The sequence below is a fragment of the Aptenodytes forsteri genome, unplaced genomic scaffold, assembly GCF_000699145.1.
Source record: "Aptenodytes forsteri isolate BGI_AS27 unplaced genomic scaffold, ASM69914v1 Scaffold13, whole genome shotgun sequence".
NCBI classification, from domain to species: domain Eukaryota; kingdom Metazoa; phylum Chordata; class Aves; order Sphenisciformes; family Spheniscidae; genus Aptenodytes; species Aptenodytes forsteri.
Genome location: NW_008794543.1, coordinates 2,889,982 through 2,907,635, shown reverse-complemented (window position 1 = coordinate 2,907,635; position 17,654 = coordinate 2,889,982). Strand labels below are relative to the sequence as shown.

At 36.0% G+C, this 17,654-nt stretch overlaps 1 protein-coding gene across 6 annotated transcripts in view; it reads right to left on the bottom strand.

The window, feature by feature from the left end:
• PALLD (palladin, cytoskeletal associated protein) overlaps positions 1-17,654 on the bottom strand; it is a 219,147-nt gene that overhangs the window by 116,828 nt on the left and 84,665 nt on the right. For all 6 annotated transcript variants that reach the window (XM_009272321.2, XM_009272322.2, XM_009272324.2 and 3 more), the window contains exons 7-10: positions 16,955-17,096; positions 16,614-16,637; positions 7,717-7,836; positions 6,572-6,914 (exon numbers count right to left, since the gene is read on the bottom strand). In XM_009272321.2, coding sequence (XP_009270596.1) covers positions 6,572-6,914; positions 7,717-7,836; positions 16,614-16,637; positions 16,955-17,096 — 629 coding nt within the window. The remainder of the gene's footprint in view (positions 1-6,571; positions 6,915-7,716; positions 7,837-16,613; positions 16,638-16,954; positions 17,097-17,654) is intronic.

The window sequence follows — 17,654 nt, the reverse complement described above, 5'->3', positions numbered from 1 at the left end:
CAATCTAACATACCACAAAATGCTCAGAACTTTGTTCCACTGATCTATCTTTTTTTTTTGGTAAAAACTAAACAACACTCCCTTCATTCTTTAAAACACTGAGATACAGAGCATGATAAATAAATGCGACTTTCAACCTATATTTCATAACACTTCCTATTTCCTCTCTTCCATCTCCCATAGTTTTTCACAGTGATCTAAGATCACTAAGGAAGTCAACTAATACTTTGGTTTAAACTAACCTAATCTACTGCATTCAGTCCACAGGTGTGCCATGAGGCATTATAATACTTCTTGTTCCTTCTCAGGATTTGCAACTTTTGTGGAAGCAAATAGCTTGAGAAAATTGAGATAAAACCCTTTTTTAGTATACTCTCTCACAAAGCCTCTTCTTTTTTTATATATTATTTCTTATTTGTAAATCATAAACCCTAGTCCTAGTATAACAAGTGCCTGTTGATTAGTAGCCAGTGAAATGGAAATTCTTCACAAAAGTTTTCCTTGGTTTATTTTTAATCCTGTTAAAAAATACGGGTATGAAATAAGAGAGAGAAACAAAAGCACTACAAACGAACCATTCACATATTAGTTGTGAAAACAGATGTAGAAAATGCTCAGAACATGTACTATAATCAAGTGATTAACTTCATGTGCAGTTATTCTGCTTTACACGTTAGCAAATTTTGCTCCTCGGCATTAGCATTAGTTATTTCTACTACAGTAGAAGATACGTGTAGATCAAAGTTTTATTGTGGGTAGACTTTATTAGCAAGATAAGGATCCAAAGGTCCTTATCAACTTTGAAAGAGCACAGCAGAGGAAACTGAAAAAGTGGACCTGGATGGACCTTTGTTCATGAATGCAAAGTTACATGTTTACTGTGATCACTAACTCCTAGACAAAACAAGTATCACAATTTTTCTATACAGATGAAGATTGTCCTGTTCATTTGCAAGTATAATGCTATGAATATTTACAACTTTGAATTTCGTTCAGGCTTATGGAATATGGGAACCTCAATTATACATTACTTTACACCTTTTTTCTATCAGAAAGTATTACAGGGGATGCTAACCACTGTCTTATTCTCTATAAGAGTACATATTTGTAATGTGAATTTTCAGACTCCATGGACTTCTAAATTATTGGGTTTTTATTTAAATTATTGTTGGTATAACTTCACAATTTTTTGTAACAGCCATGTTTTGTTTTTCTTCTGCATTTCTGTAATGACAACGTTTGCATTTCCCACATTTTTGCTGTAGCAAATAAATCTTGAATATATATTGAACATATTTCTGACTGACAGTTCTAATTCAAAATTAATAATACCTGCTTTTGTTTAACTTAACTTTTGGAGAAATATGGAAAACCCACTAGGACATAGTTTATTGTTGAATCACATATAAGAGGTGGGGAATATCTTTCCCATAGTTGGGAAACGCTCTGTTACTTTTTGTTTCATACAGATAATGGCAGCAGAACTCTGCTCTGTGCGTCATTCAAACTATGCAAGAATCATTTTCTATTCAGGTTTTCAACAGAAGGTGCAATAACTTCAAACAAGAACTTACATAAATCAGTGCTTAACATTCAGGTTGAGCATTTCTGTGTCAGTCTTTCCTAATTTAGGCTGCTAAAGCAAATGACATTCATATATACATTAGTAGAACTGGATGGAAAACAGTTTTCCTGCATCACATATCTTCTCACCATTTCCAAAACGGTCGTCTTCTGCATAAGAACAAACGTGAAGCCTTCAAAGCTCCCAGCACAAGTGTCTGTTCTCTGGGCTTCTGCAGCCTGGGCTCTTTTAGGCAGACTAAGCACTTATGCCTGACTTTTGTATATTCCAAGGCATTAATCTTTGGATTGTTGGCTATTCTTACATGTTCATTTTCTAACCAACTCTTCCTAATATAGTCTGTGACTAGAAGTACAAGTAAGTTCAATATTAAGCAAATTGCTAGCAGAAAGATCAAGTTAAGCATAATTTCAGTGATGAGTGAAAAACAGTGAAATAAACATCTTAACAAAGGGCATAAGAGACATTCTAGAAATGACTGAACTAGCATCTTTGCAAAAATTTCTGAGGCATTGATTACAAAACAGAAGAAACCATGAAAGAAAACTCAGTTGCTGAGGAGTGGAGACTAAAGTAACAAATAATTCAGTTCAAGAAATAGTATCACTTTCACAACTAGTATGAACACAAATGTTTTTAGTTAAGGAAGTTCTATCAACTCACACAGCAGTGACTTCGATGCATATCAACCAGATTAACTCCTTATCTTTAAGAAATAATTTTCATTATAGTCTCAGCTTTTCCTTACTGATGTTACATATAAACTGCTTGATATCTTTCTAATTGTTTATAATTAATTTCTTCTGTGTATCATTTAAAAAACTAAGACTTTTGAATACATTTAAAAAACCCCCAAATGTCAGAAAAAACAGGAAACAATATAGCCATGTCTGTTGAAGGAAATACTAATTATCAACAACTTCATAAACTGCAAGAAATCATACCTTACTGCTTTTCACTTTTAACAGTTATAATTTTTACAAAGTTAATACCTGCCTTTCAGTTTCACTGCAAAAAAACATTGTCAAAGAGAACTGGGTGAGGTGGAATTCAGGAATTCTGCCCATTCATCATCTTCACAGCGTGTGTGACGCATGCCTATGCAGAATACTACTTCTCACAGTAATGCAATGAAAAAAATGTTGATCATTCTACAGGGGCAGGTATTGCTGTGCTAATTTTAAAGGTGTCAAACATGTCACTTCCTACTGGCTTCTTTTGAGTTTATGTTAATGGATTAACTATAGAAAGAAGGCTATCAATACCTACAGTTGCTCTCTGCATCTGCAAGGGAGAAGCATGGAAGAGAACAACTCCCGCTAAGCTAATACTCTTTCTGATGGTTGTATATGACAGACTGGAATAACACTCCCAACACAGAGGATAAAACAGTAGCCATTTGAACAGAAGCTCTCCGGTCAGGAAATTCTGGCACCACACTGTAATCACATTGACTCTATGAACCTTGAACTGATGGCTTGTTACAAAACCAACTAACATCACATACGTAGGTACATCCAGTATCCATATGAACGCCATCTTCTTTTCTCCTACTGCTTTAACAGACACATGGAAAAATAATAGTAATACTAGGCCACCTGAATAGGAGTTCTTCCTTTGAAACCACGGACATATTATATACGGTTCTACAGAACAGTGTCCTGCCTTTTTTGCAGACATTCAGACTGAGGATTATGAGAGGTTTAAGGCAGCACTTTCACATGCGGGCTACATACTGAAATTAATATTAACACTTATTTGCCTAATTTTGAGAGATGCAAAGTATCTGAAGATAACATACATTTACGGGGACACTTCTGAAAGCTCATCTGTGCATTACACCAATATTGCCTGGAAAAGCCCAATGCACACTAATAGCTCAACCTCTTCCAATAGGTCACAGCAGCAGAGATCAGAATTGCAGAAATCTGGGTTTTTTTGGTCTCAGTTCAACAGTTCTTCCTCTCTCGTCTACATAAACTCATGTTGCAAACAAGGCGTGACAAAATATTGTGCCTTTTAACCATATTTAGCATTATTGTCTTCTAAATTCTGTGTTAGCAAAATATCTGGTATTGACTGCTTTCCCAGTTACATATATTTTTTCCCAGAAAATTCTGTATATTATCACATTAAACTCTGTCTTAAATATTCTCAGCACCAGACTGAGGCAACAACTAATATTATGGCTTAAGGATTACTTAACCTTAGTGTCTGTAACCACAAACTGAGCATTTTGTAGGGCTTTAAGAACACTTCTCAAGCCTGAAAACAACTACAGTAACTCTCTAGCATGCCAGCTCTTGCATTGGACTGAATTGTAGTAAATCATTAGTTATAGGTGTTGGTTACAGCTGCATTACCAAGGTGCAAATGTATTTCATACTCCAAGAAGGTACTCAGTCTCTCCTTCTTGTTAAACTAAAAATAACAATGACAATAAGAAAATCACCAAACCAAAACCAGCCCATCGTTCCCAAACTCTTTGCAACTACTTTCAGTGTTGGCTGAATAAACTATTTTCAGAGAGTTCACAGATAAACCTGTTAAGTAATTTATGAGTTAAGATAAGCTTGAAAAAAGAAAGGTTTTGCAACTACTTTCAGTGTTGGCTGAATAAACTATTTTCAGAGAGTTCACAGATAAACCTGTTAAGTAATTTATGAGTTAAGATAAGCTTGAAAAGAAAAGAAAGGTTCACTAGGAAATTTAAAATGACTCAGTCTTCATCAAAAATAAAACTCACTAATGATATTCAGAAGCTTTAAGCTTTCTACATAGCCCACATTGCTTTAAATGCTTAAATTTTTTTAAAAAAAATAGGTTATAAGAAACATGTTTGCTGCTATGTCATTGCTAATATATGCTGCTTCTATCATCAAAAGCTAATACTCTATGGACAGATAAAACTCCATAGATGAGTTCTCTTCAAGAGGGATCACTCTCATGGTTGAGATAGCTACTTTACTACTCAGCTAATTGTAATGCAATTATTTTGTTAGCTTTGACTTGGGATACAGTTTCCCAAATGCTGAAAGCTGATTTTAAGTCTCTGCAGCCAGACATTTCTTCTCCTCCTCCTGTTAGCACCTTTTCCCTTTCTTATGCTATCACTATGCTTGGGAGCAAAATACTTGGCTGGGGGGAAGGCAAGATTTCCATTTCTGACAGCAGCATAGGCTTACACTGGCTTTGGCCAAGCAAAACACTTATCTTGACTGCAATCAAGATCACATCAAGCGTTGTTAATGGAAAAATACAGGACTCAAGTGCAATTGCACCAGGCACTCCAAGGTCATCAATGTGGACATCAGCAACGGAAAGGATTCTTGTAATAGTATCCCTTTCACATCATTGTATACAATGTTCACCTCTGTTTATATGTTGACTCTATGCTTAAAGACAAAACAAATTTTGCACAAGTAGCAGTGAATACTATACAATGGGATATATAATGGGAAGTCTATTACACAGCCTTCTCTCCTTTATCTAGGGCAACCTCACTTCTGGGAAGGAAAGCTCTGGGGTGAAATTTGATTTTTACTGCTCTGCTGGAGCTGCTATCTCCTTTCTTCACAAATGGGTCTTGCAACAGATGTGCTGGGTACAGGACCACCTGGCTCACTCCACACCGCATATCATCTGCAAGTTGCTAGCCTCAGCAACCACCCTCCCACACATGTCATCACCACCATATATACTATTCTTTCACCACTCTGTCTTTCTACTTCTTCCACTCCTCCTTCTCTTCTACAGTTGTTAGAGACTACTTAGAATCATAGAATCATTAAGGTTGGAAAAGACCTCTAAGATGGAGTCCAACCGTCAACCCAACACCACCATGCCCACTAAACCATGTCCCTAAGCGCCTCATCTACACGTCTTTTCAATACTTCCAGGGATGGTGACTCAACCACTTCCCTGGGCAGCCTGTTCCAATGTTTAACTACTCCTTCAGTAAAGAAATTTTTCCTCATGTCCAATGACAAAGAGCAACAGAAAGAAAAAAGTGGTGAGTGCAGAAAGGGAACCCTATTGGCTTGCTGCCTCAAGCATGTATATTTTTGTGTGTTTAAATTCAGTACATGATTGCTAAAAGAACAGCATTTTTATATTTTGCAAGTTATCCTGTGAAACGTAATTAAGCAAATGACCTTGCTAAGCTTGAAGACCATATGTCATGCTTCTTCTTAAACACATTTTTATAATTAATAATCCCTTCTGATTATTGATACAAATGAAATAAAATAGCATTTTAGTTCCTTCATCATGCTTCAAAAATTCTTGAGGGAGATAGAAAAGAGGAGGCTGCACAATGCTAAAATCAAGCTATAAGTTAACAGTCAGCATAAGATCACTCTTGCATAAGTACGGTATCATCACTAACATCGGGTAAAAATGTTACTACAATTTTTTTCACTTATTTCTCTCTCCCCTCCTTAAGCTTTTCATTTTCAGATTTGCAGTTATAAAAGAGCCATTGTAATCTGTCTGACAGCAGAATGAGTTACATGTTATATATAAACATAATGTAAGAAAAAATACAAACGTTACACACCTGAATATCCACTGACTACACAGAACCAAGAACATTCAGAATAAAGATAGCTAACCAGTGTTGAAAAAGGAATAGCTTGCAAGAATCTCAGGCCACTATGACATTTAGGTACAGTGACTGAGAATAAAAAGCACAAAGAACCAGCCACTACCACTTATCTCTTTTTTGTGACTTTATCTTAAATCTTTCTATAGAATTTTGTATATATAATGCACTTCCTTTTGATGTAGCACTACGAGAAAGAACACAGTTCTTTCTTGTATTCAGCTCTTTGGGACATAAATCACAGCAATAAGAAGATTGTTTAAGGGACCCGCGTAGTCATTGTCCATTATTTGTCTAACACTAAATTGCTCCAGGCAAATATTTGCTTTCAACAAATATCAAATTTATAGGAAACAAAAAAAAAACAAACAAAAAATACTCACAGCTTTGGTTTGGCAAGCACAGGTGGTGGCTCCTTTGTGGGTGAAAGCAAGACAGCTGGAGGTGGGATGGATTTATCACCATTTGGCTTGCTGTTAATCATTCCATTTACTCCATGAATGGGATGGATGCCATTTGTTTTTTCCTCAGCTGAGTTGAGCTGTAGTTGAAGGGCTGTCACACCAGATCTCAACTCAGTGTCATTTGCTTGGTGGGTCTCTGTGTGTTTCTTAGAAGCAAGCTCAAGAGAGCTAATTTCAACGGAAGGAAGTGGTGGGAAATGATGGAAATCATCACTGTTGGATTCTCTTGTCAGTGATTCATGACTAGAGCTTTCTGAGTTGGCTAAAAGAAGTAAAAAAGAATGTCTCTCCGACAAGCCATAGACAAAGTACATGGTACATACATGCTGTACTTTCAGTTTGTTAAAGGTGAGATCTCTTTGGTTCTGTGCAGATATTTTTCTAGACCTCCTGTTGATAATTCATGCTGAATTAGATACATGACTGGCTTTTCATTTTCTGACTTTACCCCATGCAAAAGGCACAATAAGGAACCTTACGGATCCCTCTAAAACTACTCCAGGGATCCAGCCACTAACTGAGATTGGCAAGTACTATGGGACAACAACAGCTGAAGCAGCATTTCTTCTTCCTGGAGTCTCAGTCTCAGCATTGTTTAAGAACAAGTGATTTAAAAATACTGAAGGATGTATGTACACATGGCATGTTGCAATGGCAGCTGGGTTAGTGCATTCCAGAACAATATTTATGTAAACATATTACAAAACTAAACATACCATGTCACAGTTTTTTATTTTACTAAAGGCATATGCCACCTTTGGTAGCATAATTTCATCTGCTTTCATTTTGGCTCTGCTGCCATCTAGTCCCAGAACCCTAATGCTTAAAAATCTGCCAGGCTTGTGGCAGACACTTAAAAAATGTATTTTACATGAATAAAAAAATTAAACTAAGAAATAAGCCAATAAAAACATTCAGTTTGCTTTATATGAATGCTCTGAGGCTGACAAGATCCCTGTCTTACAGCAACCCTTTTCTACAAGGGAAGCAGACTGATAACTTCACAGGTAAATTAATTCTCTAAGATCTATGATTAAAAATTCCTCTTTCCCTTCATCGCATACCTGAGCAGACCGTTAGTTGCGCACTGCTTGTTACTGAACCATGTTCATTTGTTGCTGTGCATGTGAAAAGTCCTGAATCTTCAGGAAAAGTTTCTGCAATTACAAGGGTACATATCTCTTCTGGAAATAAACAGAAAAATAAACTGCATCATAAACTATTTAAAGTACCATGTAATGTATTTGCATTGTATGTTAGAAGGACACCAGAAAGTGCTCCTTATACAAAGAAATGCTGAGAGAACAGCAGAAGAGCTTCCAACATAAATGGCTTTAATGAAAATCACTTTGTATCTAAAACAAGTAAATTTACCAAGCTGAGTTTTCAAAAGGGGCCTGTCTTGAACAGTAATTTTGCAATCGCAAGTCTGTGCAGTCACTTTACATACCCAGTATCTTCATTTTTATGCAGGATAGTACTAATCCATACAAATCAATGTATTGGTTTCCACATACAATTAATACCTGCAAGCTCTTTTTGGGTCTCTAAATAACACCACCCATATGAATGTCACGTCATGCCTTCTTTCCCTGAAATTTTCTGTATTTAATGCAACATTTCAGATCAAATCCCATTCTCAGTAAAACCAGAAAGTATTTTGTCATCCCTTCCAATTAACTTTCCTGTATAAACTGACCAGAATGAAAAACTCTGGATGCATAAATATACCCTTTATGCAGAGTTTGGGAAGATAATTTCTGTCTCTGATGTCACGTCATGCCTTCTTTCCCTGAAATTTTCTGTATTTAATGCAACATTTCAGATCAAATCCCATTCTCAGTAAAACCAGAAAGTATTTTGTCATCCCTTCCAATTAACTTTCCTGTATAAACTGACCAGAATGAAAAACTCTGGATGCATAAATATACCCTTTATGCAGAGTTTGGGAAGATAATTTGTGTCTCTGTCTGCACAGCAGTGAGAATGGATAAATTGAAAATATAGGACAAAACAGCATCCCTAGAAACTCTTCAGAATGCTGAGACACAGACATATTCTGTGGCTGTTTGAAACCTGTTCATTCTACTTTGATATGCCATAGTATATGCTTTGATTATACCAGGGCCTCAGTCAGAAAACTTGTATGAAGGCTGGACTGTTCATTTTTCAGGTGGGATCTCACAGTAATATTTTCTAAATCAATTCCATCCATTTATAATGGGCATATTTAATTATTTAGGCATATTTTTTCCAGATTCTTCAAAGAAGTCACTTTATTTTATCTCTACTTGTAATGGTATTCTAATCTTTTTAAAAATTCACAATATAGCTAATGTAAATAATCCTAGTATTTACATAACATACCTAGATAATTTTAGACCTGGACAATGTTACATCGTGGGTTTCCTTAATTAATTTGTAGTTTCTTTTGCTTATGCTCATTTTCTAGTCTCAAAACCAAATCAGAGAAGTTTTATAGAATTGAGTTTCAAAAAAAAAAAAAAAAAAGCATTTTGGACATTTACATGGAATCCCACATATTATCACAAAATCAATGGAATATAGCTTATAAAAACAAACTGAAAAGTGAGGAAAAATATTTCAGACTCCAATAACTTTCACATGAAAATTATTCTGTAGAAGAGGTTCAGTAAGGTAAGCTTCACTTCTTTTAGTTCAAAGAAGAAAAACATTTCTAATAGTTCTTTTTTTTTCTTTCCTAATTTTCATAGTAGGCAGACTACTATCTCATTTAGACAGTTAACAAAAAAGTTACGGAATTTTTCCAATTATAAATGACAATGTATCCAAAAACTTCCTGTACTGGAAATGGGCTAAAAATGAATGACTAACTAAAGATTTGGCACAGAGTTGTTTTTCAGACAGCAGAACATGGTTTTTTTTTTGGCAACACAAACCAGTCATTTTGTGTAGCTGCAAGAGGCATGTCTGGTAATACTGTAGCACGTTGGATCTTATCTGACCCAGATGAAGATTAATGACTCATGAAAGGTCTTATCAGGAAAGTAATGGGTAACACAAGCTAGTTTTTGAACTACTGAGATCAGCTTTTTTTAGAGTCTTGGTGTGTCGTAAGCAGTTGAAGCCATATTGTTAAACACACGTGCGTATTCCTGGATTGAACTGACTCTGGGGATGCAATATGATACATGCAGCATACTAGTTTCCTGTTCATTTAACAGCAGAATTCTGAAAGCTGGGTATTTCAGGACTGCAAAAGAAAAATCACTCCCACCATGCTGAGAACTGCTGTTTGAATGAGGGCAAAGGTACTACAAAATATAATAACCAGCAGAATTCCTATTTTCCAAACAGCAGAGCTAATTAATGCATAATGTTCTTTCTGTTTTTTAAGTATGTAAAATGATCACGAGAAGAGCTGATCTTCACTCTTCAGTGATAAAAGAATTCTAATGGATTCTACCACGATGTGGTTTGTTTACTGAAGCAGTATATTTGAAAACTATACATGGTAAATTGCAGTAATCCTTGTAAAAGAAATTGTAAGTAAATTAGTGACAAAAATAATCAGAGTTTAAAACTCATCTTCTCAGCCACATGAGCAAACTACAACACATTTGTGATCAATCATGAGAAAACTGGCTAAACTGAAAACATAAAAAAACCTGAGAACTAATCAAAATGCAGCTTGGGCAAAAAGCATGTGCGAGCAACACATTGACATTGTCTTTATTCATTTTGCTCCCCCCAAACCAAGAATCACTGACCTCAAGGTAAGCTAAAAGGCTTACTACTGTGGAAAGCATAGAAATAAAATACTAGTTTGACAAAAGAAATGTTCTTTAAAGATTTCCATAACACACTCTGGATGCCTAGCGCACTGAGTATTTTTCTAGCTTTACATCCTGACTTATGTAATTATTTTTCTTTCTGTTACTGTGCTAAGTAGAATCTGATGATTTGAAGTAAATAATGTCTGTTCTACTTCCTGGCAATCATCAGCTGACAAATAATTTCATCACAAAAATACGTTCCAGAAAGCAGCTCTGAAATGCTGTTCTCAGGCCTTAAAACATATTTAACACTTGACTAAAGGAATACAAAAGCATTCTGTTCACTGAAACATGTAAAATGCTTAGGCATGCAAGTACTTGACTATTTTGTCAGTTATTTAGAAAGAAAGATTACATTTTACAGAGTAATCCTTTCCCTTTATGGTTCATGAATCCATTAGGAAGAATAAACTTTGGTAAGACAGAAAACTGTTGCACTTTAACAAATTTCATCACTGGAAGCGTGTTTACTTCAGAATGTTTCTGTGTATTACATTAATGATAGAGTAATTATATCTGCATCTTCATCTCCAAATGCGATCATTATCTTCCTCCACTGTAATGTACATACAGTCTTGGGAAATAAGTACGGTCTTTTGGTAGTAGTTGTTCATTATGATGCAATGAACAGAGCTATTTCTATAGATGTAGGTTCAAAGCCATAAGTTTCCTTGCTGCACAAAGAGAGCGGGTAGTCACAGCAGTGGTTTTCTGGTAAAAATCCAACCAAACACAACCCTGCCATCTTGTAGACAATGTCTCTCTTATTCTCCCTCTTGTTCCCCTAGTCATCACATGTTTAACTACAGTTTAACGGCAAAGCAATACACCCATCAGGTAACTTCTTCTCATTTAGGTATCTGTGCATCTTTTATATAAAGAGAACGGGGAAGTGTGAAAATAGAGAAGAACTGCATATTCAGAGCAGCGTAATACTTGGTAGTATTGCAGACCTGTAGATGCCTTAACTTGCAATAACACAATGAAAAAAGTATTTAATTTACCTGTTTCTGATGATCACTATTGTACGCACCTTTACCCAGTCAGGCAGCAGTTCTGGCTTATTTAATAGGCTTTATGCCACTCAAGAAATGAAGACAAGTTTTTAAAAGATATACAGAACTGACTGTGTTTGAAGATACCTCAAACAGCACTTACAAAATACTGAGAAGAAAACTGAACAACAGCAAATGTGATTGTGGGCAATATAGTGCAGTTTTAGGGTACAGAACCTAGGTTACAGCATATGTAATCAATACTCAAGACAGCTGCTATCTAGGCAGTTCAGGTACAATAAATAGGAATACTGCTATGGCAGCATGGACTTTAGTCCCTAAAGCAGTGTTCAGGTTTGAGGAAGAAATTAAAGCCCTTTATCAGGGTCAAGGAAAAGTTTATGCTAAAGCTTACACTAAGGCAGTTATGATGCTGTAGATGCCTAAGCCAGCTAGTTTGAAGTTGCCAGGTGTGTACATCTAAGCTGAAATCAACGTATTCAGCAACGTAACTGTGATGATTAATGTACCCAATAAGCTTTAATTGTTTACAATTGAAGAGGAATAGCAGCATTTTTTTTTTTTTAAAATCACATAGTACAAAAAAGATCAGAGGTTTACTTTGAATTTGGAAGCATCAACACACAAGGACAATTGTAGCAGTCAGACTTAAGATGGGGTCACTGACAGGACCGGAATTCTGTAGGCACCTTGGGAGCGCAAAGTACAATTGAAAATGTAATTGACAAGCAATAGAGCATAGGTTGATCAGACCACCTTTAATGAAGGATAATTTTAGCTTATTTTCAGTTTTTCTCTTCATTTGGCATCTTGAGCTATAGCTCATTGGAGATTGCTCTCTTCAAGCCCTTCTTTGCTGCTCAGCAGTGAGAGAGGGAGCCAGACTCTCAGTCATAATTCTTTTGTTTTCACTAAAAAATGCAAGGATCCAACATGCATGCTGACCTACTGCAGTTTCTGTGTTTTGAATTTCATTCGCTATCAGAAAGCTGATTTTCCTGGTGTAGGGAGGCAGTAAGAATTTCTGTAACATTTGCTATATATTTTTGAGTTTCAAACATTATGCAGAAATGGGGGGGGATTTCTAAGGGAGTTACTTACTAGAGTTGAAACTCTGGAACACAGCAGCCAAACAGGGAACAAACAAGAAAGCACAATCCAAGAGAAGTGATGACTATCTTTTGAGATGTTTTTGGTGAACATACACAGTATTGTGCTTAGAAAAAAAAGCATGTATATGTGGCAATTCCCTGGCAATTTAAGAAAAATTACTTCATATAGTTTTCTTCTTACATGCCATTAGACAATTGTTTTAATGTAATTCAATACAGTTTGTGGCTGCCTCCAGACAGCTGAGTAATGGTCAAAATATCAACAGCTGGCAAATGACTCCATGGGATTTTTCATTCTCAGGCAGCCTGTTCTTTGAAGGATTCAATCAGTATAAAGTCAAAACGTCCAAGAAAGAAGTACAGAGCAGGTAATTTGACAAACTGTGATGTTGGCTTTAAGTAATCTGACTAGCTATTAATTCACAAAGCAGTCTGGAGAGATTTGTGATGCAAACTGATTTCTGTCTAGACAGAAAAAGGAGTGCAAAACACATTAGGGTAGATAGAATGTACCCAAAAAAAAGTAGCCAAAAAACCCCTGTGCTTCTTAATTTCTTACCTGTGTGAGTTCATGGAACATTTTTCTTTTAAATCATTAGTACTGACCCAGCAAAGGATAACCAATGTTTTTGAGCACTATAAAGTGTTTATTGACAGTTGACTTTAGTTGACAACCAGCAATTAAAGTCACACTACAACTTGTTACAATTTATATAAAATTCCATGGAAGTTGTACACTTGGAAAAATTTTTAGAAATCATGTCCATCTTTCAAAATTCTGAATACTTACCTAGCATAGGCATGTTGGTTTCCCTATCAATCTTGCACACATATTCACCATCTGCACTGAATAGCAGTTGTGTGTTTGCTTATGAACAACTTTCTCTGCAGGTATTATTTTGTCTGGCTTCTCAGAGTATGAATTGCATCACAAGCCAGTGCTCTACCTATTATGTTTCTGGTACCCACCCAGCTTCCTACTGTAGAAATTTTAAGTTCCTTCATGACATCCTAAAAACCAGTGTTACTTATTACCAGTATTACTACTAATACACAGAACACTGCTCATCATTTACGCCAAAAGGAAATATTTACATTTTGCCCAAACTTTATTTACATTCCCTTTGCATGCACAGAGTCAATTCCTACACAAATAAGCCAATAAGTGTACTGTCATTAATTTTAGTGGAGAGTAAGACACTGCACGTTAGGGCTTAGTAGGAACTGATACATGCACAAATCTTACAGGGATAGTACTTAGCTCAGTGAATCCAGGGAGAACAAAACACCAAACTGAAACTCTTTCATAGGTTTTGGGTAGCAGGAAGGTGCTTATAAATATTACAACAGAATTACAAGCAGGAAAAAAAAAAAAGACTGCTGTCAGGCATTCACTACTGTTATGTCTATTAAACCACAACAATACAGATACCAAAATAGTATTTTGAGATGCCTTCCTGCTCTTGCATTGCCACCTACCTTGAGAGTGGTATGAGATACCTTGATATTAAATAACTTTTCTGTACCTGTGAAAACTCAAGAAATGCACCTTTCATGTAAGGATCCATTCCCTAGTACTCTTTAGAAGGCTTCACGTATCTTCTCCCAGGGTCTGCAAGCTAACCAGACATGGGAAGGAGAGCATTCAGCCCCGTCAACATGATGGTGCAGGTATGTGAGAGGGCTGGCAAAGTGATGAACTTTTTGGACTCAGAATCCCACCTTCTATTTCCCATTTCAGTTAGTAGTTATGAAAGGAAATTTTTAGGTTTGTGAATTATCATGAATATTCTTACTTATTCCACAGTAATATCTGTCAGACAGGCTATACGAACCTTGCAACTAACAATACTGAAAATTACTTAGTTGTCCATGAAAAAAAATCTTCTAGCAAGAGGCATAATACACGATTTCCTTTGTACTCAACTATTCACACAATGGAATTTGAACCTTTTGTCTCAAGCAAAAAAGTGCTTCTCCTTTCTACTACATAACACTGCATTCCTACTCTAAAATATTTTGTTCATCTAGCACTATACACATTATGTTGCCTAAAGAGGGTGAAGGGGTAAAAAAAGATTACCAAAAATAAGCAAACATTATTCATGATTGTGAGTTTTGACAGAACAGTTTCAAATTAGATATTAAAAAGAAAAATCCTAAGATATGCTAGTAAATTTAGACTTCCTAGAAACTTTTGTGTGAAGTTTCAGTCCTTTCAGATACTTTCTATCATGTTAGGGAGAGAGTGAATGCAGTTCAAGTGATTCTGTAGAAAAGAAGCTTCTAGTAACAGTGAGCTAGATATACTAGGTACTATTCTCGTAGCATTGGTAGATTCAATCTAGAAAAGATGTTACTACTTGGACAGGAAATAAGTTTCTCTGGGAAGGGGAAAAAGGTCAACGCATTGATCTGATTTTTTTTTTTTAAAGTTATCAAGAAAACAGCTAAGTTGGGAGACTTATTTTGTAATATATATTACAGGAGGATGTTCCAAGAAAGATACAGAATTGAATGTATTCCAACACAAATCTATTCTCCTTTATTTCTTTTCATATCCAAAGGCTTGATATGATATTGAAACTCTCCTCAAACTGTTTTGTACTGTAACTTGCAATTTTTAAACCTTAAAGTTTGGGTTATAATTCTAAACTACCAATAGCCCATTGTTAGCACTGGGACATGTTTTAATTCCTCATTAGAGGTTAATTTGGTTTTCCAGCACTCTTCGTTCCTTCACATAGCTCACATTTCAAGCCTCCATGAATCAAATCATTCAGTCACATGTATTCTGGGCATCAGCTGTTACTAGAGGTGATGATGCTGCACACCACAATTAATAATATTAACTGTCAGGATAGAGCATGCATGTGTGTGTGCATGTGCACACAAGTGTGTGTGTGTGTGTATGTATTTGTATGATGGTCATGAAGTAAAATAGGTATATAATGATTTTGTGAAGCATTAAGAAAATTAGTGAATAACTGGCAAAGAAAAGCAGAAGCTTTTTCCCTCTTCACCTCCTCTCCTTTCCATGAAAGCTAAGAGAAAGCTGCATTTCTCCTAGGATTAACCCTTCACTGCTTTTTCCTAGTCCATATCCTCATAGCCACACTGCTACTTTACAAACATCACTCAGCTGCTAAGTCTGTTCTCCCTGCAGTCAAAGGCTGCCAATGTGACGCCTCAAAGTTTAAAACAACCCCCCACTGGTAAGGTCCTTCAGTTCAGAGACACTCTTTAGGAATATCCAGGTCTTAGATAGAAAACTTCTGTTTTATCTTTCTACTCCATAATTAAAACTCTCTCCAAATTCAAGCATATTCAAGCACAACCAGCCACTCTCTCAAAGCAAAGCTCAGACTGTATCACTGTCTTCTCTTCTACATGTTGTTTGACTTAAAAAGAACAAACATTCTCAGACTTTTAGCATCCACTTACTATTCAAGAAACTACCACAGCATATAATGATGTGTAATGGGAAAATGAAGCAGCCAGAGAAAACCTGTAATTGGAAGAACACTTTTTGCTTGCTGAAATCTAGGACTTTCATCTTGCGAATAGACTAGAAAAATTCAATGTGCCCTTGTTTTTGAGGATCAGCTTTTACTTGCATTTAAGACACTTCACAGCTGCCAAGCTAGATTGGCAAAACTAGCATTTAGTGGTTGGGTGTTATGAAACTCTTACGAGTACAATTTGGGTAATGGAATTTTGTAGGATTTGTTCTTTTTCCTCAGTAGCATGCAAATTGTTCATTTTCTGAGAATGAAGTTTGCTTCAAAGTTTAAGCTGTGAGACTCTCCTTGCTGGTCTAAATGGAATTTACTGTTTAACTAATAAAGAAATTGATGTAAAGGACAGTGTAGAGTATGGAAGGTGTGATAAAGAAACATTGTCTTTAAGGGGGTTTCATATTACCAAGGCTCAGCAGAAGCTTTTCTATTTATGGCTTCAGTACAAACTCAAAGAGCTAGTGAATCAAGAGATTATTTTTTCATATGATTCTTACCAGGTTCAGTTGCAGATCGTGGCTCTGCATATCACATCATAAGGAGGGGAAACAAACAAGAAAAATGGTATTAGAGATTACATTAATAAACAACAGTATACTGAACGGATATATTATACTGAAACACTGTAGACAAGTACAAAACCTGTGCAGACACATTGCAGAATAAGGAAGACTTAAATTGTCTGTTGGTAGCAGTAGTTCAATTATTACTTCTAGCAATTATAATCACTGAATTGTGAGGAAGAGAGGACTCTATCCAAAACTCAATACTGACAGACTAATTTCATGTTCTTTCCCCACCCCGTATCAAAAGTAGCCACTTCAGATTATTGCCTTACTTTTTTGGAGAATTCTGAAGTCTGGAGAATCTTGAATTTCAACGCCCTGTCGAAACCACTTAACATGAATGGGAGGGGGTCCTCTGACCCTGCATTCCAATACCACGACTTGTCCCTCAGATGCTGTGGAGTTTTGTAGCTCCTGAAATATAACAATCACAATTCAAATGAACCGGGAGCATTTTACATTCTTAAAACCAGTCTTTTCTTCCCTTTGTATTTCAACTTTGTTTTATTGTGTCATTACATTTTTGCAATAGACATTTTCTGTGAGCTGCATTTTCACTCTGATCAAATATATATTCAGCTATATAGTTAAAAATGACTGAATAGGTTATTTTCAAATACATTCTTAATATGACCAAAGACAGAAAAGGTGTAGAAGTATTTAATTCCTTAGACCATCACAAGCAGATAGTTGCAGTCTGACCTTTCATTTTTTACCCTTCTTCCACAAAGTGAAATGAAAATTCTGCAACGCGCTACACATTGATTGACTTGGTCCTGAGAGAGTAGCTGTGCTGCTTTCAGGTCAACCTCTAGAATATGGAGTTGCTTTTCCTCTGAGCAAAATTAGATGACATAAGTATGATTAGGATATATTAGCTTGTGTATGGATAGCTTCTGAGACAGTATTATGGCTGTAATAAATTCTTATATACATCTGAAAAAATTCAGGAAGAGTCTAAACCTTTGACGA